Source organism: Mesoplodon densirostris, chromosome 2 (assembly GCF_025265405.1).
Source record: "Mesoplodon densirostris isolate mMesDen1 chromosome 2, mMesDen1 primary haplotype, whole genome shotgun sequence".
In the NCBI taxonomy this organism is placed as follows: Eukaryota; Metazoa; Chordata; class Mammalia; order Artiodactyla; family Ziphiidae; genus Mesoplodon; species Mesoplodon densirostris.
Window position 1 is genome coordinate 156,514,885 of NC_082662.1, and position 25,527 is coordinate 156,540,411.

A 25,527-nucleotide genomic window follows, 5' to 3' on the forward strand; every position below is an offset into this window, starting at 1 on the left:
AATTCTTATATTGATAACATATTAAATAATATTTGGATATATTGGGTTAAATAAAATGTTATCAAAATTAAATTTACCTGTTTCTCTTAACCGTTTTTACACTGTGACTACTAGAAAATTTAAATTACTCACATGTGACTCACATTATGTTTCTTTAGGATGGTGCTGCTCTACATTCTATGTGAAGTACTGGGGATATGGGGATAAAAAAATGACACTGTTCTTCAAGGAACTCATGTCTGCTTTATCAGAATGTATATCAAAGTGCCAAGCACAGTGCCTTACTCTAGTGGTTAACACCTGAATTTCACGACCAAATATGGAGCTGCAAGTGGGTGGCCTAGTCATTAAGAACTACTGATTGGACAAAGATGAGCTGTGAAAAATTCTGTAGGTCTGGAAGGCAGAAATTGGGAGTTGTGGGAATTGGCAGGAGTTTCTCCATTTTTGATGCATAGTAACAAATGCCAGCACTTTCAAGACTTAGGTAATGTATTTATATCATGATATAAATACCCAACACTTTGGGGGAAACAGGTCAACTAGAAATGACATCTCATTACTAACATTACTGTGTATCTCAGAACCTCAGGGACTTGAGGGCATGGGGGTAGCTGCCTATGCTGATGAGCTTTCTCTTTCGGTACATAGTGTAAGAAATCAATCTGCTGTTCCTCCCCTGCTGAGTATTGCAGAGACTTCTTACAGCTGAAACTCCAACTTTAACACTTTAATCAATTAGAACCAGATAACATGCAGAATTTGCGTTCCATTTGGTTGTTTCATGAGGGTCTAAAAATCAAAAGGGAAAGAAAAGAAAACAGATGTTTTTCTTCTCCATACCCAATGCATCATGAAGATACTGTTGTCCCACCAACTTGAGGTATTCCTCAATGGATTTGGTGGCAATGGTGTTCTCTCTGAAGATCAAGACATCATGCTCTCCACAACGATCCACCTCAGACATCACCAAGTCGGTCAGAAAATCCTGGGAGAATAATGTTCAGTCAGGCAGAAAGCAACTGAATAAATAATGTACATTAGGGGAGACTGATGAAATATCAAACATCCTGGGAACTCTGCTTTAAAACTAAAGCTACCAGATTCATTTGAAAAAAAAAAGTCAGTCAGGATAAAATTTTAGGTGTCACCAATCCTAAGTTAAAAATTCCTTCAAAGGTTTTTCATCACACTTTTGATATAGACTGTAGTTCTGAATGTGGCCTGCAAGTCTCTATATTTTCTGCTTTCTATCTTCCCAGCCTCATCTCATACCATTCTCTCTGTATTGTGCTCCAGTCTCAAGGGCCTTTTTTTTTTGGTAGGTCCTTGAATACATCAAGCCCTTTCTAATACACAATGTTGTCTCTCACCACAGAGCTTTCTGCAAATGCTGTTCTCAGTTCTGCTTCACTCCCACCCTTGCTCTGCCCTCACTGCTATGGAGTTAATTCCTCAGATCCTTTGGATTTTAGTTTGCACATCTTTCCTCGGTGAAGGCTTCTCTTACCAACACTGCCCCTGAACTCCATTAGTCAGGTCCCTTAATCCACATTCTCACAGCACCATATAACTTTTTTAAAATCTGCACTTTTCACAGTAATCACACATTTCTGTAATTATTTGATTAACATCTGTTTTCTCCAGAAGACTGAGTCCCATGAGACCAAAGACAGTGTCTATTTTTATTCACCTCTATATTTCCAGCATTTAACAGCTTCTGACACGTATTAGGCATTCAATATATAATGGTTACAAATTGGTCTATAGTATCAACATGAAATTTCTTTTTTTTTTTTTTCTCAGCTCAAGTTTAATCAAACTACAAAAGACTGAAAGTGATACCCTACTACTATACACATCAGTTTGCCTGCCCCATAATACAGCTCAGGCCATTCCCTCCAGAGGAAGAAAGGCTGGCCTCCCCAACCCCTGCAGGAAAGGCCTGTCCTGTCCCACACCACATCTGGGCTGAGTGCAAGGTCTTGTGTTTTAAGCATAACAATAGTACAAAAGAGGTTTTGTTCTCATGGCCACCTACTGCAGCCTCGCCCTAAGATGGCCCAGTGCTCACTTCTGCTTAGAGAAATATTCTTTGCTCTTCTGGACATCAGGCTTGATGGTATCACTGCCAGGCTTCCAGCCAGCTGGGCACACTTCCCCATGTTTGTCAGTAAACTGGAAGGCCTGAACTAGTCTCAGTGTCTCATCCACAGAACGGCCAACAGGAAGGTCATTTATGGTGATCTGTCGAAGGATACCTTTATCATCAATAATAAAAAGGCCCCTGAATGAGATGCCTTCATCAGCCTTTAAGACCCCATAGTCCTGAGCAATGGTGCGCTTGGGGTCTGATATCAAGGGAATGTTCATGGGTCCCAGTCCTCCTTGTTTCCTGGGTGTCTTGATCCATGCCAGGTGACAGAAGTGAGAATCCACAGAAGCACCAATCACTTGGCAGTTGAGTTTCTTAAATTCTTCTGCCCTATCACTGAAAGCAATGATTTCCGTGGGGCACACAAAGGTGAAGTCAAGAGGGTAAAAGAAGAACACAACATATTTTCCTTTGTAGTCAGATAGGCTGATATCTTTGAACTGACCATCTGGCATTACAGCAGTTGCTTTGAACTGGGGGGCATGGTGCCCAATTTTGGCATGTCCTGAAGACATATTGCGATCAGCACTCCTCACAAGGCACAAAGGACAGTCAGGAAGCACACACCAACATGAAATTTCTTGAACTAAACATCTGAACTCATTTTCTAGGCTGATTATATTTGTTTGTATGTATGTATGTATCCCCATCCATCCATCCATCCATCCATCCATCCATCTATAGCGAAGGAAGGCATAAGGAGAAATAAAGCCCTTAAGAAATAACTGCTTCATTTCTCACCAGTCTAAGAAACTTGATTTAAAGTTCACTGTTTACTGTTGTTCAATTTGAAATGTGATAACATTCTGTATTTTGAATGTTCTATATTCACTGGATATTTCAAAGTCTCTAAAATCAAAAACAGAGGGAATATGTTGATTTACTTTTATTCTAAAATTAAGCATTTTAAACATGAATGGGATTTATTCCAGGGTAGATCAACACTGTAAGAGTCATAGACTTAGGAGTCACTACTAAAACTCTTGTGCTAAGGGTCAGGAAGAAACTTGGGGGTGATGGTAACATTCTGTATCTTGATTGCTGTGGTTTCCATGGGTGCATAATCTGTCAAAACTCACTGAATTTTTCACTTTAAATGGGTATAGTTTATGATATGTAAATTGTACCTCAATAAAGCTGTTAAAAAATCTTACATATATCCTTGAACCTTGAGCAAATGAAGAACAGAAAGAACATATCCATACAATTTCAAAGATGAGACTCAAAATTTCAATGACACCTTTTTTAACACCAGAAAGCTCAAAATTATTATTAGTAAATTCAACCACCAAAATGATAATCAGTAGGAAGGCAGTTAAATAAGGGACTAAATATTGAATATTTGATATATTCTGATTTGTATCAAGAAACTTAAAAAATGCTTTATTTTATTGTTCAGTTCTACATAAATTATTCTAGCTGTGAACTCCTCTATATCTAAAATACAATTTTACTATGACCAATTTGCATATAATATAATGGAGACTTAGCCTAGTTAAGTGAATATGCCTCACAGAGGTGATAATTATCACAGTTCAGGCTGATCAAAGACTCTATCAATTGTTACATCTGAAACTAACACATTGTAAATCAACTATACTCCAATAAAAATTAAAAAAAAAAGATTCTATCATTTGTTTAGTGTTCTTTATACAATTAGTATATTTCTCTCTTTTATCTTCCTGAACTTTTACTTCTATCCAGCATGAATTGAGATAAGGTTATCATGAGACAGCTAACAATTAAATAACATCCCTTGGTATTTTAATTCCAAATTTAGTTGTTAATCTCATGAAGGCTCTTGTTAATGACCAGCATGCTTCTGGAATACCTCCTTCTGTGACTAGCTGGGTACAGTCATGAGTCAATCTTAATTTAAAATATAGTGAGGAATAAAACCATCATCATACAACACACTCCAGAACTAAAGATAAATAATCTTGCACATATTGTGGGATTATCCACCAATCCTACCATTTATTTTGTCAGACAATAAAGAGCTAGCTGCGGTATCTCTATATTTCATGCAAATAAACTTTAAATAAATACTTGTTAGTCTCCATTTTACTTCTTTACTTTTAAAATCTCCACTAATAAGTGGACCTAAGAACTATTAATAGGTTTCCTTCCTAATTCTTTTTTTTTTTTTTGACCAATAGCAAAGCATATATCTCTAATTTGAATCTCCACAGTAAACATGTGTTTCTTCATAAAAGGTAAGGAAGAGATTTTGGGTAATGCAACCCTCCTTTTCCACTTACCTTGGCTCTGCCAGTACTTTGAAGAATGTGCACTAGGGCACAGGCCAACTCTTCCTTATTTCTCACACTAATTACTGGTTCAAGAACAGAACACAACATGGTGTAGTTGCTGGTGACAAATTCTGCAAACTCTTTGTATTGCTCCATAGGCAGAATGGTGATAGTTTGGAAACGTGATTTAATCCGAATAGAAGGTCCTCCTGTTTTTCCTTTGTTGGGTGTAGGTGTACTCACTGGGTACCACTTTTCTACAAATTGGCGACCAGTCACACTGGCAGTGGGGATATTGACTAGCCCTACATAATTATTCTTGTCTTTTTTTTTCTTTTTTTCCACATCTTTATAAATGTGAACTGTGATGCTATGAAGAGGTGGAAGGCTGTAGAACTCAAAATGTTCACCCCAGAAAATATTGTCTGCTTTGGTCTTGCTGGTTGTACGAGCAAAGAGGGTATCATCAAGGCACAGTTCACAGAAATATTTCTTTTTAGGGGCAAGGTCCTTGGCTTCAATAATCCATAAACGGAGAACGTTTTCCGCTCGTCTGCAATTGTCCTATAAAGAAGTAACAAAGTTGTGTTTGAGAGTTGAAATCCCAGAAAGACAACATTTTCCTCTTAAAGTAGGTGATGCTATGTACTTCATTAAAAGCAGTCAAAAAATAATGAAGGGGATTGCTATCTCATTGTTCAAGATAATAGCAAGCTCTTAGAGAGCCACATACATTCTATTTTACTTGGGTCAAAAAAATATCATCCTGTAAGTTCTCATATAGCCAGTCTTGTGGCAACTGAATTAGCTTTCTGAAAATAAAATAGAGATAAGTAAGTAATTAAGAAACTTGTGTTCTAGTCCCATTTCTGTCTTGTACTAGCTTCTCACTTGGTCAAGTGACTTAACTTCTCTGAGTCCTCTTATCTAGGGGTCCCCAACCCCCAGGCCACGGACTGGTACCGGTCCGTGGCCTGTTAGGAACTGGGCCGCACAGCAGGAGGTGAGCCAGTGGGCAAGTGAGAGAAGCTTCCTTTGTATTTACAGCTGCTCCCCATTGCTTACATGACAGCCTGAGCTCCACCTCCTATCAGCATTATGGTGAGTTGTATAATTATTTCACTATATAATACAATGTAATAATAATAGAAATACAGTACACAATAAATGTAATGTACTTGAATCATCCCAAAACCGCCCCGCCCCCTGCTGTCCGTGGAAAAATTGTCTTCCATGAGACTGGTCCCTGGTGCCAAAAAGGTTGGGGACCGCTGCTCTTATCCACACTGGTAAAATGATGATACTATCTGTGATAAGATTATTTTGAGCATAAAAGGACAAAACGTATATGTGTTTAAAAGTTCTATAAAATTTAAGGTATTATTATTCTATTTACCTTCAATCAACTTACTGCTTATAGAGTTATACATTTTTTGGACATTCAAAGCCACTATTACCTTATTTGGTTGAACTGTCCTGCGAAGGTTTTCCATCCACTTATCTCTCTCTGAAGCAGAGTTACAGCTGAAGCATTTACTTCCACTTAAGTAGGTAACCTTCAACATAAAGATTAGAGATAAGGAAAAGGAAATGCAGGGCTTGGGGTCTCTATCTTCCTAGTTGTAACATTAAAGAGTTAGAGATATGCTATGAACCCATATTATACTACATGGTAACTAAAATGATATTTGCTGGTTTTATGATATCTATATGTACATCCACATTCACTTTTTGCTTTGTTATCTAGTTAGCATCTACTAGAATGCAGGTATGAAGACAAAGGCCATTGAGAATTCAGCTCAGGAACCTAAAGCTGGCCTACAGTTTAGAAAGAACAAAACTAAAACCCTTTAATTAAACTTAAACCTTAAAAACTTACCTGCAAATAAATATGCTCAATTCTGAGTTAATAAAAATAACTAAAAAGGGAAGAAGGTCTTTAAAACAGCTTATTTCTTGGGACTGCCTTCATTATAATGTTACAGAAGGCTACTACGTGAAACTGAAAAGAGTTACCAGTATTGAATTACTTTGGAACCCATTTCTCTTCTACTAGGCAACCAGTCTGATTGCCAATCATTTAATTAGGTTAGCCTGATGATTATTATCAATGTCCTTTAAAAATGAAGCATGTTGTCTCTATGCCTAGAACCTAACACCTGGCTGGGCATACAATCTGTTGAACTGTGTTCTACAAATATGGCAAAGTTCAAGTGACTTTTATACAAAAAAACACCAATAAATGACCTGTCCAAATTGCTGAAGTGGTTCACATATTAACTCAATCTCAGATTATAACCTAGTGAATCAGATCAGATGTCACAGTCTGTCTAATATGGTAGCTATTAACCACACGTGGCTAGTGAGCACCTGTAATACTAGTCCAAACTGAGATGTGCTATAAATGTAAAATATACATCAGGTTTTGAAGATTCAGTTTTTTAAAAAAAGAATGTAGAAAGTTCCATTGATAATTTTTAGTTCCATGTTAGAAGTGGTAACATTTGGGTTTAATAAAATTTAAAATTACACATGTGGCTTGCATTGTATTTCTGTTGGATAGTGCAGGTCCATAAGAAAAGGTATAAAACATCTTTCAACTTCTACAATATCTAACATAGGACCCATCACTAATAACTTTGTAAGTTTGTGCTCATTAATTAAATCATAACCCTAACAAGTATATGGATGGTTTTGAAATTAAATTTGCAAATGGCCAATTGTGTACATTTACTTTGGGAGGGGGAAATTACCTTATAAAAAGGTGATGATGATAATTTTCTGGTGAAGGGCAATTTGTTCACTGAAGAAATTAGGCACCTGCAATGTGCCAGGGACTGGGCTAAGTGCTGGGGATTACAAAGATAAATAAGACATGGCCCCAGATCTTGAACTGCCCATGTTTTAGTTAGAAAAATTATGGTTTTAGTCAATTTCCTCAAAAGGATCATTAAAATTGGGGGGTTTGGTTTTCAGGAGAAAAATAATAACATATTGTGTGATATCTTTATTAAAACTAAAAAATTAAAATACTAACAATAAGTTATTATTAATCTTGTGACCTCTGCTGAGAATGCGCTAAGAACCCATTTATTTATTTAGTTAGTTAGTTTAAATTGGGTATAGCTGTTTTACAATGTTGTGTTAGTTTCTGCTGTACAGCGAAGTGAATCAGCTATATGTATACATATATCCTCTCTTTTTTGGATTTCCTTCCCATTTAGGTCACCACAGAGCATTGAGTAGAAGAACTCATTTATTTTGAAAGCAGACAAGCCCAAAAGGAATGAGAAGTCATCATTAATAACTTTAATCACCAACATAATCAGATTAGCAGATTTCCAAATTTTCCCCCTGTAAGTAGGTAATTTTCAGCAACTGAAAACCAGTTAAGATGATCAAATCATCAATACTACAGTAATGCGATCATAAGAATACTGGATAGAAAAATCTCTTTGTTGTCTAACTACTCTTCCTTTTTCCTACACTTTTCTACCTCAAAGCAGAAGTCTTGTCCAAGGATGCTGCTATGGAGTGGCTTCACTGATACGGGCTCCCCTCTACCAAGATCCAGACATTCCACTGCACTGCATGGGCTCAGCAGGGATTCATGGGAACGTGACTCTTTTAGTTTAGGCAGCCCACGAGACCTAAAAGTAGAAAGAGATATTTATGGTAGTGTAATTACTTGGCCAACAAGAAAATAAATGTCAAATGCAATGGAGGCTTAACCAAATGTATAAATGCCTAAGAGGAAAATAAATGAGCAAATTAACAGTTAATTTGTAACAATAATAATAGGACCATATTCATGTGGCACAGATAAGCCACATACATATTTGTGTCTGTGTGTACACACTTCTGTTTTTCAACAAAACACAAAAATGTACTATAATTTTACTTGTCTCAAGGGAGCTTGAAGTTCCACAACAGACATTGTTTTTATCCTCATTCCCGTGTTGGAGATGGAGAAATATATATCATCTAAGGTTATCTTACACATTTTTTTAATGCAAAGGTGTTATCAAAAGACATACCATTTCTTTTTACTTTTTTTTTCCATGCTATAGCTTTATCCTCTATTATCAGTGACAAAATAGCAGTGACTGAACCCTCATTCTGTTTCCTTCTGCTTTGGCAGAATAAACATACGTACACAAACCCAGAATCAAAGCCAAACTTTTCAGCACAAGACCCTGCTTTTCCAAAGGTCTGATTTCCATCTCTATATGGAATTCTTTTCTGGCAAGCTTTTGGTTCTATCTATGCTTTACTGTACAAATATGAATAAAGAGTAAAATGCCTTGAAGAAACTTCCCACCCTCAAAAGAAATGTTCAAACTAGAAGAACAGACCTTTGTCAACGCCGTTCAGGCATTCTGGTTGATTCTGTCCCCTAGTTGTTTAAAAAGGAATGCGGGGAAGCAGGACTCTTGTCACTACAGGAGCTAGTACTTCACTGCCTTCCCCTTGGAAGAATCAATGAAGCCAAACAATATAAAACACAATATTCTTGAATCCAGAACTGGGTAGCTATGCAGTTTAACTCAATAATTATAGTATTTATTGACTGAAACACCCAGAGTTAAATACATATATTTCAAGCAGAAGTACCTAGTAATAGGGATAAAAAGAAATGTCTTGTGGAAAGACATTTGTTTGTGTAAAACACATTAAATAAGCAGCTTCATTCATTTCCTTGAAATAACCATGTTAACTTAAAAAGGAACCAAAATACTTAATGCCAGAGTAGCTTTCAGTTAAATTATAAAGTAATGAGATATAGGAAACTAGCACAAAAGGCTGCTCTTTCCCTTCTATTTCCATTCTAACACTGTTTAATCAAACTCCATGCAGTAAAAAAACATCTTAAGCAATAGGACCTTAGTCCATTCTTCTTTCCACACACAAAAATGTGTGTTCTAATGTTCAGCAATCTTTTTACGGTCAAAAAGTCAATAATTATATTTACCATTGATAATACAAAGGATGCACAAAAGCCACCTAATGTTTTGTACCTAAAAATATAACAATGTAATGGCTCCACATTTATTTCTTTTTGTTCTACTGGATAAGACAATGACATGTTATATACTGTCAACAGAGCATATCAACTATAAATAACTAAATGCAAAAGCAAATTTTAATGTAATTACCATACAACCTTTCCCAATATGCTTCATAGGAAGCCTGGCTGAGGCAACAGGCTACTGTGATCTTTTCTAAACACATATGAAACAACAGTTCCAGCCCGTTTTTCCCAGGAGGAGTTGCTTGTAGGGGAAAAGGCTATCCTGCTCTGGGAGTGAGCCTCTCAACAGGGAAGATGAAGGCATATTTAAGATAGGAGGTACAAAATAAGGCTTACTTTTTTTTTTTTTTTTTTTTCTTTTTGCGGTATGTGGGCCTCTCACTGCTGTGGCCTCTCCCGTTGCGGAGCACAGGCTCCGGATGCACAGGCCCAGCGGCCATGGCTCACGGGCCCAGCCGCTCCGCGGCATATGGGATCCTCCCAGACCGGGGCACGAACCCGTATCCCCTGCATCGGCAGGCGGACTCTTAACCACTTGCGCCACCAGGGAGGCCCAAGGCTTACTTTTATGTTTTAAATTCTTTAGGAAAATATTCTAAAACATAAATTAATTTTATCTCAAACCAAATAAATGTCTACCTACATGAAGCAACTGTACAGCCATCTTGCAGTGCACCCCCAAATCACAGCAGTGCCACATGTCATGGTACAGAAAATCACTTTCTGAACTACATCTCAGAAAACAACTCTGTGTTTAGAAGAAAGAACCAATAGAAGGTGGTTTCCCCTGCTGCCTTCGGTTACTGGTAACATCTCTGGATAAATGTTTTCCAGGTGTAATTTCAAGTCTTCAGTAGAAGCAGAACAGAAACACATATAACAGAACATGAAGTCATCTTCCAAATAGGCTGCAGGACAGGTAATATTCTTCTTCTCTTCCTCAGGCTGCATCCAGCCCCTCAGGTAACACAAACAAGGTTCCTGGGCTCTAGGCTGGGCCTGTTGCCATGGTGCTACACCTATAAGGAGATTAGAGCCAAAGGCAGCTGGGAGAAGCTGCAGCTTGAAGGACTCAAGGAGCATGCTCTGCAAATGTGACCATTTTAAGACAGAAAGGAAGGAATGGCGAGGCTCCACCTATTTCCATGAACAATTTCGGAGTCAAAGCTGTAGGAAAAAAACTTAGGCAACTCTGGGGTGGAGGAGAATCTCTGTGCTAGAAAACGAAGCTGCGAAGCTTTAGATGTTTCCTAGATGATCCCCAGCCCACTACTAAAAGGTATTTGCCACATCCCACCTTGCAAGTACAATCTTTCTCTCACATCTGTTTTATTTCCTTTGCAGTGCTTATCCTAGTTTAATGTTTCTAGGTATTATTTTCATTAACTTATCTGAGTTACATTTTTTTTTCTTTCAGAGAGTTGGATAATTTTCTTTATTCACTGTATTTTCAGTGCTGAACAAATGTCATTTTGACATTTGTTGATATCTGTTTATGGCTGTATTTGGAAGGTTTAACTTCCAAATACAGCCATAAACAGATATCATAACCAAGCCACCTGGAATTAGAATTCAAAATTCTTCCTGGTTACAGAAATTTCAGCTGTTAATATATATAGTTCAGGGTCTCCTATTGTTCAGCATTTATGTGTTTGTGTGTATATGCACACTGACGCCCATGAACTGAACACCAAAGTTGCTAATATGTGCAACACTGCTAATGAATAAATAAGCAAGCCCTTCCTGTATTGGGAAGAAAGTATCTTGAAGAAGACAGAAGTAATTCCCAGAGAAGCAGGATTACAGTAAACAGGAAGATCAAGCAGCCTGGGAGTGGCAGCAGTGGGGAGGCATTATCTGTGCAAATATTTCTATATAATAGCATTAGTAAGCCCAAGTCCCCTCTAAGCATGTTTACCTCCTCCTGTACCTTCCTATGAAATGATTTTTCTTAGATCTGCTAATTAGAGTTTTAGCAGCTCTGTATGGCACCGCAGCTTACTTCTCTAATGGAAAGCGGAATGTGGATTTATTGAGAGAAAAATAGGAGTTTAAAACGACATTTCCCAGTCCAATCTGACAATGGCCATCAAGGAACCTAACCTCAAAAGTGGACGTTGTGAATCCCTTGACTACTGGTTCTCTTCCTGACCCCTGCACCCCTACTCCCCAACCCCCATCATCCCAAACACCATGGAATAATTCAGGGCTCAGTGTGATAGGTAAGGGTTAAAAATCTAATTGCTTTGCTGATGAAGATTACCTGCTGCTTCTGACCTATTTAAGAGAGAAACTACAAGGCAGGAATAGCTTTCTATTACCCACTACAGTGAATTATTATATTGCTTTAATCCACATCACTGTCTGAAATCAATCTTAAAAGACAAAAGTGAAGGGGTTGGGGGTGAGGAGCTAACACACACACCACTGGATTCACTGAAGAAAAAAAGGAGTCAAAGAACTCTGACTAGTGCAATGTTAAGTAACACAGCTGGATTTTTCCCAGCTCAACCATCCAATTTTTTAAAAAGCATATACTTCCCCCAAAGCACCAGTGGTGCTTGGATGTGCTAGCTCAATCTGCCACATGTTTACAGATTCAGTTCCAAATGTGGGAAACTTTTAATTAAAAATATAACTGAAAAAAATGCTTATTGCCACACAAAATCCTGTACTCCAGTGCAGGTGAATTTCTGCTTGGCGTGGCAGTTATGATTCTAGACTGCTTTGCTGAGTTCTTGGAAAGACAGCTCAGCCATAAACTAAGTATAGCAATATATGTTTGTACTCACCAGTATGTGTTCCTAAGGCACTTTACCTTGTTTGAAAATTTCCCAGGTAGAAATTAATAATACTCAGTATCCTAATAGTCTACCAATAAACTTACAAAGGGTCTAATCAGTTTTTTAAAACTTGCATCTGAGCTTTCACTTTGGGAAAAAGACAGCTTTACTTGCTCCCCAGATTTTATTGTTTTTCAACCTGGTATCTGTGAAACTATCCAACTGATGTTTTCTGTTTGAAAGACCAGGTCCTTTCCTATACTACTGAATATAAAGCTTTCCCTACCTGGATTAAAAAAAAAAAAAAAAAAAGAAAAGAAAGAAAGAAATTACAGCTCATTCATCAGAGTTCTGCTTGTGTGCTAAAATAAAAAAATGTGCCCCCGAGGATCCTGACAGCCCTAGCTGCACTGATTTACCTGCTGCAGTTAAAGCCAGTCCCTACTGCTTATACTACTCACTGGTTTTTATGTTTACTTAAAAAAGTACCATACAAGCACTCACACAAAAAGCTATTATGGGGCTTCCCTGGTGGCGCAGTGGTTGAGAGTCCGCCTGCCGATGCAGGGGACACGGGTTCGTGCCCCGGTCTGGGAGGATCCCACATGCCCCGGAGCGGCTGGGCCCGTGAGCCATGGCCGCTGAGCCTGCGCGTCCGGAGCCTGTGCTCCGCAACGGGAGAGGCCACAACAGTGAGAGGCCCGCGTGATGCGGAAAAAAAAAAAAAGCTATTATGGAAAAGTAACATGTACCGCCGATCTTCCTTCTCTCCGCTCTCAGCCTCTGTTCTGACAGGATAGTCCAATGAGCCCAGCTGCTAATGGTAAAGAAGGATGTTTGTCAGTCTGAGTTTTCACTTAAACTCATGGTAAGGAAATTTATCATCACGGTCAAAAACGACATTCAACCTATTTTTGGTACATATACATGTATACAGACAATGAAGACAGGCACAGAATGAAGACAAGATTATAAATATTAAAACATGTTCTGAAGGGCAGAAAACTCAACCAGCCTCCAATATGACAGACACTAGGGAACAATCTCCTTACAGAAACTGTACCATATTGTAACACACTTTTTTTTGTTCTTAAATTGCAAATGGAATAAAATCTACTAGTGTCTATTAAACAAATTCAATGTAAACACAACTATACTGAATTAAAAAAAAACCATGAAACTAAACCAAAGCACACTCATAAACCACTCAATTAACATACTTACTAGTGTAACAGTGAGTGGAAAGATTAGGTTTTTTTTTTCTTTTTTTCTGAATTTAGGCTTTCAGCCTCATCGTTACCGTAAAATTAAGTATGGGTGAAAAGAGGGTAAGAAAGTTAGAGGGAATTCCCTGGTGGTCCAATGGTTAATACTCTGCGCTTTCACTGCCAAGGGCATGGGTTCAATTCCTGGTCGGGGAACTAAGATTCCACAAGCTGTGCCACGAGGCCAAAAAAAAAAAAAAAAAAAGAAGTTAGACACTGATGGAGTTCAATGACACTTACTACTTAATCATCCCTAAATTCACGACTATTTGCTTTCCCATTAGTTTCAGCCATTATTTGGTTGAGTAAATGAATATATGTATGAATCCATCTATCCATTCAATAGTTACTTTGTGTACATTATGTGCCAGGCACTATACTAGATACCGATGCAAGGAAACAATGGTGAAGAAGAAAGGCAAGGTCCTTTTACTCACACACAGTTTATAATCTAGTGAGTTAAAAATCTATTATAAGGGCTTCCCTGGTGGCGCAGTGGTTGAGAGTCCGCCTGCCGATGCAGGGGACACGGGTTCGTGCCCCAGTCCGGGAGGATCCCGCATGCCGCGGAGCGGCTGGGCCCGTGAGCCATGGCCGCTGGGCCTGCGCGTCCGGAGCCTGTGCTCCGCGGTGGGAGGGGCCACAGCGGTGAGAGGCCCGTGTACCGCAAAAAAAAAAAAAAAAAAAAAAAAAATCTATTATAATACAATGGGATAAGATCTAGGAAAAAGGATGCAATAGTGGCTCTGTGGGCACTTAGTAGGGGCCCTGGATCTTCAGTTGGGGATTCAAAGAAAGTTTCTTGGAGGTAAAAGTAATGTGAAGTTGTGAACTAAAGGATGGAGTGGAATTAGCTCTATGCAGATGTGGAGGTACTGAGCATTCTAGAGGGAATGGCCAACATGTGAGAAGGCCTGTAGTGAGAACATACAAATCTGGGGTGTTTGAGGAACTGAAAAGAATTCAGCAGTGTGGCTCCGGTGCAGTGTGGATGTGTGTTGGGGCTGAGAGAAGAGGCATGGGGAATAATGAGGCTTGAGAGATACCACGATGGGACCCGTAGTAACACGGGTGTTCCAATTTGATCACAAGGCCAGTGGATGGACAGAAAGGTTGTGGGTGGTGGAAGGTGAATGACATGATCAGATGTGTGCCTTGGCAAGAGTATACTTTGGCTAAAAAGTGGAGAAAGAGAGGGGTACACAGAGGAGAGAGAAATAATGAAAGACTTAGAGACTGGTTCACAGGTTATGATAGTAACCCGAGTAAAGATCACAAACTAGAGCAGCAGAAATACAGAAGAAGTGGATGGATTTGGGGGTAATTAGACGGTAAATAGGCCCTAAAAACTGCAGTGCTGGAGGCAATAGGGAGAGGGTAGAGTCAAGGTTGAGCCACTGGGTAGAAAGATGGTAATGTCCTTTACAGAGATGGGAGGTGAGAGGCAATGTTGGTTGAACCAAGGGGGGGGGGGAATAAAATCAAGTTTAGTACAAGTTTGAGGTTCCTATGGGAGTAGATGTTTGCTGCAGACTGAATGTCTCACCCAAAAATGTATGTTGAAATGCTAACCTCCAATGTGATTGTATCAGGAAGTGTGACCTTCGGGAGGTGATCAGGTCAGGGGGGTGGAGCCCTCATGAAGGGGATTAGTGCCTTTATAAAATAAATCCCAAAGAGATCCATCACCCATTCCCCCACCTGAGGACACAGAGAAAAGGAAGCGTTTTGAACCAGGAAGCAGGTCCCTACCAGACACTGAATCTGCCAGAACCTTGATCTTGGACTTCCTAGCCTCCAGAACTGTGAGAAATAAATTTCTGTTGATTATAAGCTATCTAGTCTATGATGTTTTATTACCGCAGTCTCAACAGACTAAGACAATGTGAATACTGAAATAGAACATGTAGACCGAGAAATGCTAACATTTAAATCTACAAAACTGACAGAGAGACTGAAGAATCTGAAAGACAGAAGGAAAACCAGGAGACTCAAGTATCATAAAAGCCCAGGGAAGAGAACTCTTAAAAAGGATGGTTGTCCATTACTGTAGAAGATAGAGTGTGTTAAAATATTAACAGTAGGGCTTCCCTGGTGGCGCAGTGGTTGGGAGTCTGCCTGCCGATGCAGGGGACATGGGTTTGAGCCCTGGTCTGGGAAGATCCCACATGGCGTGGAGCGGCTTGGCCTGTGAGCCATGGCCGCTGAGCCTGCGCATCCGGAGCCTGTGCTCCGCAACGGGAGAGGCCACAACAGTGAGAGGCCCGCATGCCGCAAAGAAAAAAAAAAAAAAAATTAACAGTAGCCACTGGGTATGTGAACTGAGAGATAATTGGAGATAATTGTAGCAGTTTCAGTGAAATGACGAGGACAAAAATGAGACTCCAGATGGTTGAAAAAATGAATGGGATATGAGAAAGTGGAGACTAACTCATAAAGTCTGATGGTGAAGGGGTGGCAACTGGGAAACAGCTACAGGGAGGCATGAGGTTGAAATGGGGTTGAAGGAGGTATTCTCTAATCATTTTCTCCCCTTAAATAATAAAGTAATAAATGCTTTTGGTAATAAATGCCAAGAGCTTAGAAGGACAAAAGGTGAAAAATAAAAATGAGGGTACCTCCCTCAATCTCCTACGGAAAATACTATTAACGATTTTTGTGACCCCTCCCAGAAATTTTTTGTACACAGACAACCAAATATTATACACATACATATATGTGTGTGTATGTGTGTGTGTGTGTATGTATGTATACACATACAAATGAGATTCTACCATACTTTTTTTCCTTAAGAGTATATTTTGGAATTTTGTCTACACTGGAACATATAGATATAAATTGCCGTTTTTTAATGATCACTCTGGATTCCCTTACATGGGCCTATAGAAGTTTAACCAATCCTTGATGGCCATCTAAGTCTCTTTTCTTTTCTCTTTTTTTTTGGTGATCACCACTGAGGTTCAAAAAGTATCTTAGTACATATGTGCATGTATACATGCTTTAAATTTCCAGATGTGAAACTGCTAGATCAAAGGGCACATACATTTAAAGTTTTGATATTGCTAATTTATCCTCCATAATAGATGACATCAATTTAAAGTCCTACCAATAGTGCATGTTTCTATACACTATCACCAAAATGAGATATGGCTACACTTCAAACATCTTTGCCAGTATAATTGGTAAAAAAGGGTATTTCATTTCTATACTATTGCTTTAGTATGAATTTCTTTAGTTATGAGGTTGAGGACATTTAAACATGTATATTGGCAATCTCAGTTCTCTTTTCTGTGAATTATGAACTGTTATTTCATATTCTTAAACCATTTTTCTAATTGTTTAACTTAACTGAATGTATTGATAAATATTATGTAAATTAAGTATATTAGTACTTTTTCTGTCCTATTTGTAATTATTTCCCCCAGTTTATGCTTAGAAAGGGTTCTTCCATTCCAAGATCATAAGAAATCCAGCTATATTTTCTTTTACTGATTCTATTTTAATTTTTCACCCAAACCACTTGGATTTGGAGGGAAGGGAAGATGATAGGAGCATAGTAGGGAGTTTGCTTTATATTTTACCAAATCGTGAAAATATAATGACCAATTTGACTCACTAATTATTACTGCATAGTATTCTACTCTTATTAAGAGTTGTTGTTTGGGGCTTCCCTGGTGGCGCAGTGGTTGAGAGTTCGCCTGCTGATGCAGGGGACACGGGTTCGTGCCCCGGTCTGGGAAGATCCCACATGCTGCGGAGCGGCTGGGTCCGTGAGCCATGGCCGCTAAGCCTGCGCGTCCGTTGCCTGTGCTCCGCAATGGGAGAGGCCACAACAGTGAGAGGCCCGTGTACCGAAAAAAAAAAAAAAGTTGTTGTTTGAATACGTTTGTGTGTATGTTTGAATATGTATGTTGTGTGTATATATATGTGTGTGCATATATTGTTTGATCTTTCCTTCTTTCTCAATCATTTTCTCAGCAGGTTAGGCTTCGTATCAACACATGCAACAAAGAGGATAATGGAAAAGGCAATCAACTTGGACTCAAAAGTCCTATGTATTCATGTCAGCTTAAATCACTCACTAGCCATGTGACATGGAACAAACAATTTATTACTTCTAAACCTTAGTTATCTCATTTGTAAAATGTGGATAATGATTTCTGTTCCTATACCTCCCACAGTTATTGTGAAAATCAAATGCAATCATCTATGATTTTAAAAATATCTCATAAACTACAGTACCATACAAATGGGACTATCATTGCAAACATAGTTTTTCAAAGTGATATGACAAGCATTAGTTCATTTTATGTAAACTATTAGGTTAGGATAGCTATTCCCAAATATATTCCTTGCTGGAAGAATATGAAGATAGAAGGTATAAATGTATGGAAATAATTTTTTTCTATTAAGATAAAGCATTCTAACGAATTTAAAATGCTATCATGACATAATTAGAAACTTCAATTGGATTTTAGTTCACAAAACTAAGGGCTCCTTAACTGGTCCATATCAGTAAACACTGGTAAGGGAAACTATAATCTATAGCTAGGCTGTATTGATTAATTAATGGCCTGGAATCCAATAATTTCTGAGAAGTTGTCATTCTATCCAAGTACACCATAGTGAAGGAGATTCTTCTTCTCTATTATCTGGAATTTGTTTGGATTCTTCCCTTTTGTTTCAGGCCAAGAAATTAAGTTTCTTAATAGGACAGGCATCGTGGTAGGGGGTGGGGATACAAAGATTGTACACTTGCGGAGCTTCCCAGCTGCTGCAGTAAGCAGAAACATGAAAAGATAAATTCAATAGAAAGCAGTCAGTCCTATAATAAGGTGTATACAGTTGGCCATGGGTGGGTAGGGTATATGGGGTAGGTGCTTAGTCTAGAATGATGCACAGGAAGAACAAGGAAAAGAAGTCAGGGAGCATATGACTCCTGACTTGGGTACTGTTGCATGTCAAAGGACATGGTGTAGGAATAGGATATGGTATTTGGGATAGAGAGGGCAGCAAGATTAAAAGTAGAGAAATATGAAACAGTTTAGTAAGTAAATGATGGACTTCTGGTAGGAGTGGTAGGAGGTAATGCTGAGAGTTAGGGAATGGACAGAGCCATGTTCCATTTTGTACGTTATGCTCAAGATTGTAGATGAGTAAAAGTATTATATACATATGTGATGAGATATTAAAATTGAAGTTTCAAATTGAGACTCTAAGGTAAAACAGGTGCATGCCGCAGTGAAGTACCAAACTGTAGAATCTACAAAGGAAATGTTTTGGAACCGATTCCATTACCTTGAACCTCTCAGTCAGAGCAGGACTATAAAAAGTGGTGACAGTATGGAGAAGGGAAAGGATTTTGTGAGAGATAATTTTTGGAGAAAGCTGTGAGGCTTATCCCTCCCATCCCCCCCCTCCCCTCAACATACACAAGGGATATTGGTAGGGAATGCATACAAGGTGGGGTTTGATTTTACCTGGGAAATCTAGAGGATGAGAAATGACTAACTGTCGGTAGCACAGCCCAAGTTGATACTTTTGGATTAGGCTGCACTCCTAGAGGTTTGTCAGGGCAAAGGATGTGTGAATATTTCCTGTAGACCAGAGGACTGGAAGGGTGAAGACTAGAACGGCAAAAATTCCTTCCTAAAAACTGTGGAAGGAATTGCAAGTGAACACCTAGAATAGAAATGTACCCATGAAACTCAAAAAAACCATAGATGAGAGTTCCTCAAAGATGAGGCATTTCTGAAGAATTCTTCAAAGTACCTCATGATAGAAGAGTTAGCTTTAAACACCTGCCAGACTCAGAGAGCATTATGGAAGGCTAAGATAGTACTAAAACTTTTCTTATTACCTTTCCCCTCCTTTCTGTCTCTCCCCTTGCTCCAAATCTGGAGGGCACCTAAAGCCACGGGTAGTTAAGCTGGATGCGAAGAGAGAAGTAAGTAGTTTATAATACTTCCTTCTCCAAAAGCAGACTGTCTGCAATTGGCTTGGCTGGGCTAAGTATGAAGTTTGATTACTATCTCGAAGTGAACACCAATAGGCTCTGAGTTAAGACCTTTGATTTAGAGTAACCATGGATTAACTACATGGATCGTAGACCTAAATATAAAAGCTAAAAATCATAAAACTTCTAAAAGAAAACAGAAGTGAAAATGTCTTGGGACACACACACACACACACACACACACACACACACACACACACACACAAAACCCATAAAAATTGCTGGTGGGAATGTAAAATTGTACAAGTACTCTGGAAGATAGTTTGGCAGTTTCCTCTAAACCTAAACAAGTACTTATCATACAACCCAGCAATTGCACGCTTGCGTATTTACTGCAGAGAGGTGAAAACTTATGTGTACACAACTGTTCACAGCAGCTTTATTCCTAATAGCTAAAAATCAGAAACCAGTGTTCTCCAGTAGGTGATTGGTTAACAAATTTTGATACATCCATAAAATGGAATACTACTCAGCAATAACAAGAAACAAACTATTGATAGATACAACAATTTGGAGGGATTTCAAGGGCATTTTATTTAGTGAAAAAAAGCCAATATTAAATGGCTACACACTATATGATTCCATTTATATAACATTCTTGAAATAACAAAACCATAGAAGTAGAAAACAAAAAGTGGTTGCTAGGGGACAGGGATGGGTGTGGGGAGGTGGGTATGATTAAAAAGTAGCAGAGGGAGTTCTTTTCTGGTAATGGAATAATTCTGTATCTTGATTGTGGTGGTGGTTACACAAATCTATACATAGGATTAAATTGCATAGACTTATAAATACACACAAATGAGTGCACATAAAAATTGGTGAAAAATAAAATCTGTAGTCTAATTAACAGTATTGTACCAATGTCAATTACCTGTTTTTGATATTACACTACAGTCATAAGATATCACTATTGGGGGAAGTGCTTGCAAGACTCTACAACTTCTTGTGAGTATACAAATTAAAAAAAAAAGAGTTAAAAAATTAGTTCTAATTAGGAGAAACTCAAGAAGCTGAGTATATACGCCCTACAAATGAACACTACACTTATTCTTAGGTATCCTCCTGACAAAGAATAAGCGGACTACTTTAAAACCATGCTTTGTCAGTGAGCCTCAGAATTGAAGACATTACTGCAAAGGTTTTTACTTGAAGGATGTTTGAAGGAGTTGAGAAAATTCTATTCCATGTGCTTATCTTCACCTCAAGACTTGGTAAATTTAAGTAGCACTTCCAGAGTAAGGTTGGCAACCTGACAGGCATTCGAAATCCTGGAATGCCTGACAATGCTGTATAACCACGGTTTTTCAGCATTTCCTAGTTTTTCAAACTTTTCAAAGTGCATTTCAATATAAGGCAGAAACAGCAGAGTCTTCTCCTGTCCCAACACCCTTCCACATGACATGGCTTTAATGTGAAAATGCTGCCAATATTGATTCTAGGAAATCACTTTACTGGCTTTTATCTGATTAGATGGCTTTGGAACAATGATGACTTTGTGACATCCTATTGATTTTGCCTCTAAAATGTTTCTCCTATCTTGTCTCTGACTCTTCATTCCCACTGCCAACTACCCTCTTTAGAGCCTTTCTTATTTCCTACCATAGCTTTTTTTTTTTTTTTCCCTAATTGGTCTCCCAAACTTAGTCTCTGCAAACCAAGTCATTTGAAATTCCATTGTTGGATTAATCTATAATTGGCACAATTCTGATTAGGTCACTTCCATGCTCAAAAACGTTAAAAAAAAACCCATTGCTTATACAATAAAATCTAGACTCCTCATCTGGCATTCAAGGACTGTCCTGTGTATGGAATACTGTGTTGAAAATAACCTCCACTCAGAATTTTGAAAACACTGCTCCACTGACTTTTGATTTTCAATATTTTATTGAGAATTCCAATGCAATCCTTTCATACTTCCTTTGTATGTAACCTATTTTTTCTTGCTAGAAGCTTTTAAGATTTTTTTTTAAAGCCTTGGTGTTGTGCTCTTTCATGATGATGTGAATTGGGGTGTGTGTGTGTGTGTGTGTGTGTGTGTGTGGTGTGTGTGTTGGAAAGTCTTTTGTCATTTTTCATTCACTGTATTGGGAATTTGGTGGCCTTTCCAATCTGGATATTTATATTTTCTTGTTTTGGGAAATTTTCTTGTATTATTTCTTTGACAATTTCCTCTCCAAAGTTTTCTAATAAAACTTTTCTTTTACTAGAATCTTCTGGATTGATTTTCTCATTTTCTGTTCTACTTTCTGGGAGATTGACTTGACTTTAGCTTTTATATTTCAATTTCCAAGCTCTCTTTCTTGTTTCTTTGAGGTTCCTTTTCTTATAGCATCTTATTGTTTCATAGATGCACTATCTTATATTTTGAAAATATTTATTATGCTTTGAAGTTGATTTTGGCTCTACGCATTGTCTCTGTTTCTTCCGGGTTCTTTTTTCTCTCTCCTATTTATTTGTTTTTCTCTCTGCCTTTCATGTTGAAGAACTTCCTCAAATATCTGGAGATTCTTGGCCATCTGTTTATATTTAAGATTAAAGCACTAAAGAACTCAATGGAAGCTTTGTGTGCTGGAATAGAGCTTACAGATTAGTGAGCTTCACTGCAGAGTACTTCCTGGCCAGCTGTTTTTTTTTTTTTAATTACCATCTTTATTGAGATATAATTAACATACCATAAAATCTACCCACTTAAAGTGTACGATTTTCAGTATATTCAGAGTTGTGCAATTATCACCACAGTCTAAGCTTAAAACATTTCATCACTCCAAAAAGAAACTTCATGTCCATTAGCAGTCATTCTTCATTCATCACTTTCCCCTGCCCTATATCCCCAGCCTCTGGCAATCATTAATCTACTGTCTCCATAGATTTGCCTATTCTGGACATTTCACATAAATGGAATTGTACATTATATAGTGTTTTGTGATTGGCTTCTTCCACTTTGCATAAAGTTTTCAAGGTTTGTCCCTGTTGTAGCATGTGTCAGTACTTCATTCCTTTTTATGACTGAATAATATAGCATTGCTTAGATATATCATGTTTTGTATATCCATTCATCAGCTGATGGACATTACCACTTTGGGGCTACTATAAATAATGTTTACGAACATTCATGTTACAAATTTTTGTGGGGGCATACGTTTTTCACTTCTCTTGGATATACTTAGGAGTAGAATTACCAGCTGACATTGTAATGGGGGAACATAAATGTTGGTATCTGTAGGTCTTTTTATCTGGCTCAGTTTCTCAAATTTGCTGTGTGATGAATGTAAGCCTAGCTGCTGGCCTGCTAGAGCTGGGTGGGAGCTGAACCTTTCCAGAGTTCTGGGGGTGAGTGGGTAAATCAACCTCTTTCTTCTGTTAGAGATGCTAGCTGTCTTCCTAATGCCCATCTTTTCCTCCTTCCTTAATAACAGACTCTTGTATTATTGGGGGCAACAACGTACCCATGTATAACATTTCCCAGTCTCTCTTGCAGATAGAAGTGACAATGAGAAGCCACTGGGTGAGGTTTCAGGGAAATTGCTCTAAAGGAGATAACTTCGTTGGAAGACAGGTGTCCTTTTATGGGCCCCTCTTTTCTGGTACCTGAAACATGGATGCTATGTCTGGAGCTCAAGTAGCTAACTTGTGTTCATAAAGAGATCCTTGAAGATCTTGAGAATGGCAGAGGAAAAAGCCCACAAAGAGCCCTGAATCCTTAGTCCTAGACTGCCCACCCTCAGACTTCTTATAGGTGAGGAAAATATAACTTTACTTTGTTTAAGCCATTACTGTTTTGAGTATCTGTTAATTAGCAACTGATCTGAATCATTAAGCGATAGACTTTTTTTTCAGAATTTCCTTCTGCAGGCAACTACGTCTGATCTTCCTCTAATTTTTTTTTTTTTTTTTTTTTTTTGCGGTATGCAGGCCTCTCACTGTTGTGGCCTCTCCCATTGCAGAGTACAGGCTCTGGACGTGCAGGCTCAGTGGCCGTGGCTCACGGGCCTAGCCGCTCTGCGGCATGTGGGATCTTCCCGGACCGGGGCATGAACCCGTGTCCCCTACATCGGCAGGTGGACTCTCAACCACTGCGCCACCAAGGAAGCCCTGATCTTCCTCTAATTTTAAGTAATCTATCATTCAGATTTATCCTAGTTTCATCAAAGATAGAGTTCATATTTCTGTTTCTTATACATTTTAAGTCATTTTTACGACAAAAAAACACAGTTTTTTACCTATCAATGTAAAAATTGGAACTTTATCTTTCCAATCATTTCCTACCTCACTCCTTTATATACCATGAACTACTCAGTATTTCTTTTCAAGCGCTGTAGTTTCCTGTTTTCTTCTTTTGCTCATTATTTCCATTCTGAGGAATGTTCTCTCCATGTGTCTGTTTCTCAGTTCCAATTATACCTGCTTTTTTAAGGTTCAACTCACAGGCCACTGCCCTCTAAGGTCTTTCTTGGTCCACCTAACAAGAAGTAATCTCACCTCCCTTATACCATTTCTTCCTGAGTATTTACTTCTTCTACTGGACACCTTGAGGTTGGGGCTGTGTCTTTAGTACTCTATATTCCCTGGTAGCAAATGGCTTTCTAGTCTGTACGTAACTGTCACAATTAGATATGTTACTGTGTATCAAGAAATTTGGTTCTTAAAAATATTAATTATTTGGCAAAGTTTTAGTCCTTATGCCTATGCCCCACAACTTCCCAAAGGAAATTCTGAGTTTAAGGATCATCATAAATTGATCCCCAAAGCAACATTGGTACCATATTCCATCAGGGCCTTAGAGCAGAGTCTACGACTTGCAGATCATTCAGCTAGACAAACCTGGAGGGTCTTTTTGATCAATTAAGTCTGCATGTTAAAATACCCTATGTTCTTTTGGACAGAAAAGCTTACTTATCATATGTAGTAAACCTTCTTTAGATGAAATCAACTCATTTACAACTGTTTTTCTGCCATCTGGAAGCAGTAACTCAGAACTCATGAGGATAATTTTATCTTTTAAAAATGTAATGAGTGCAGATAAGGTTTGTTGTTATCAAAAAGCCTGAAGAATTCAAAATATCATGATCACTACCTCATTATCCTCCTAATACCCCAGGCAGAATATTTCCTCCTCCTGAAGAAGTAAGATATAGTGATTTGAACAGCATCATAATGAGAAATTTAATGAGAAAGAGATCCCTGGCTTCTTGAGTTCAGTGTTCTGGTCAAATTTGGCCAGGTAAGTCAACAAAGAAAAAGACTGACATGTTGGACCAAATGAAAATCTAAAACTTCTATATAATTTAGAGACATGATTTAAAAATACAAGAAACAGACTGGAAGAAAATTTTAACAACGTGCATAATAGTGCCTTACAATCCCTAGTAATAATAAGCACTACTCCAAACCATAAGAAAAAGGACAAATAGCTCAATAGAAAAATGGCAAAGGGATGAATAAGCAAGTCATAGAAGAAGAAAACTTGTGAAAAGATGTTCAACTTAGTAGGCATTAGGTAACTACAAATTAAAACAAAGAAATGCCCCCCACCTGTTTTTTTTGTGAGAGGCAATATAGCATAAATTAAAAAATGTAGACTCAAGAGCTAGAATTCTTGGATTGGAACCGCAGTACTGCCATTTTCTAAGTTGTGTGAACTTGTGCAATTTACTAATTTCTCTGTTTCAGTTTTCTCATCTTCAAAATGAGGTCATGACTGTAACTAGGGTTGTTGTGTTGATTAAATGATTTCATTTATGTAAAGTGCTTAGAACAGTGTATGGCACATAGTACATACTGTATATGTGTTTATTATTACTATTCATCCATCATACTGATAAAATGTAAATGGTTGTTTGAATGATAAAAGTAATTTTAAAAAATTGATGTATAGTTGATTTACAATGTGTTAATTTCTGCTGTATAACAAAGTGATTCAGTTATATATATACAGTTCCCTGTGCTATACAGTAAAATCTAATGGAAAAATATGAGAATAAAAGATCTTTTTTAAATGATTATCTTAAAACAAAAAGGTATAAA

At 38.1% G+C, this 25,527-nt stretch overlaps 2 protein-coding genes across 6 annotated transcripts in view; both read right to left on the bottom strand.

Moving 5' to 3' along the window:
• RASAL2 (RAS protein activator like 2) overlaps positions 1–25,527 on the bottom strand; it is a 381,568-nt gene that overhangs the window by 29,348 nt on the left and 326,693 nt on the right. For all 5 annotated transcript variants that reach the window (XM_060091210.1, XM_060091208.1, XM_060091209.1 and 2 more), the window contains exons 6-9: positions 7,904–8,057; positions 5,865–5,963; positions 4,417–4,971; positions 844–988 (exon numbers count right to left, since the gene is read on the bottom strand). In XM_060091210.1, the coding sequence (XP_059947193.1) occupies positions 844–988; positions 4,417–4,971; positions 5,865–5,963; positions 7,904–8,057 (953 nt within the window). The remainder of the gene's footprint in view (positions 1–843; positions 989–4,416; positions 4,972–5,864; positions 5,964–7,903; positions 8,058–25,527) is intronic.
• Positions 1,794–2,734, bottom strand: LOC132483273 (peroxiredoxin-1-like). The gene has a single exon (XM_060088553.1). It carries the CDS (start codon positions 2,668–2,670, stop codon positions 2,071–2,073), a length of 600 nt encoding a protein of 199 aa, XP_059944536.1. The 5' UTR covers positions 2,671–2,734; the 3' UTR covers positions 1,794–2,070.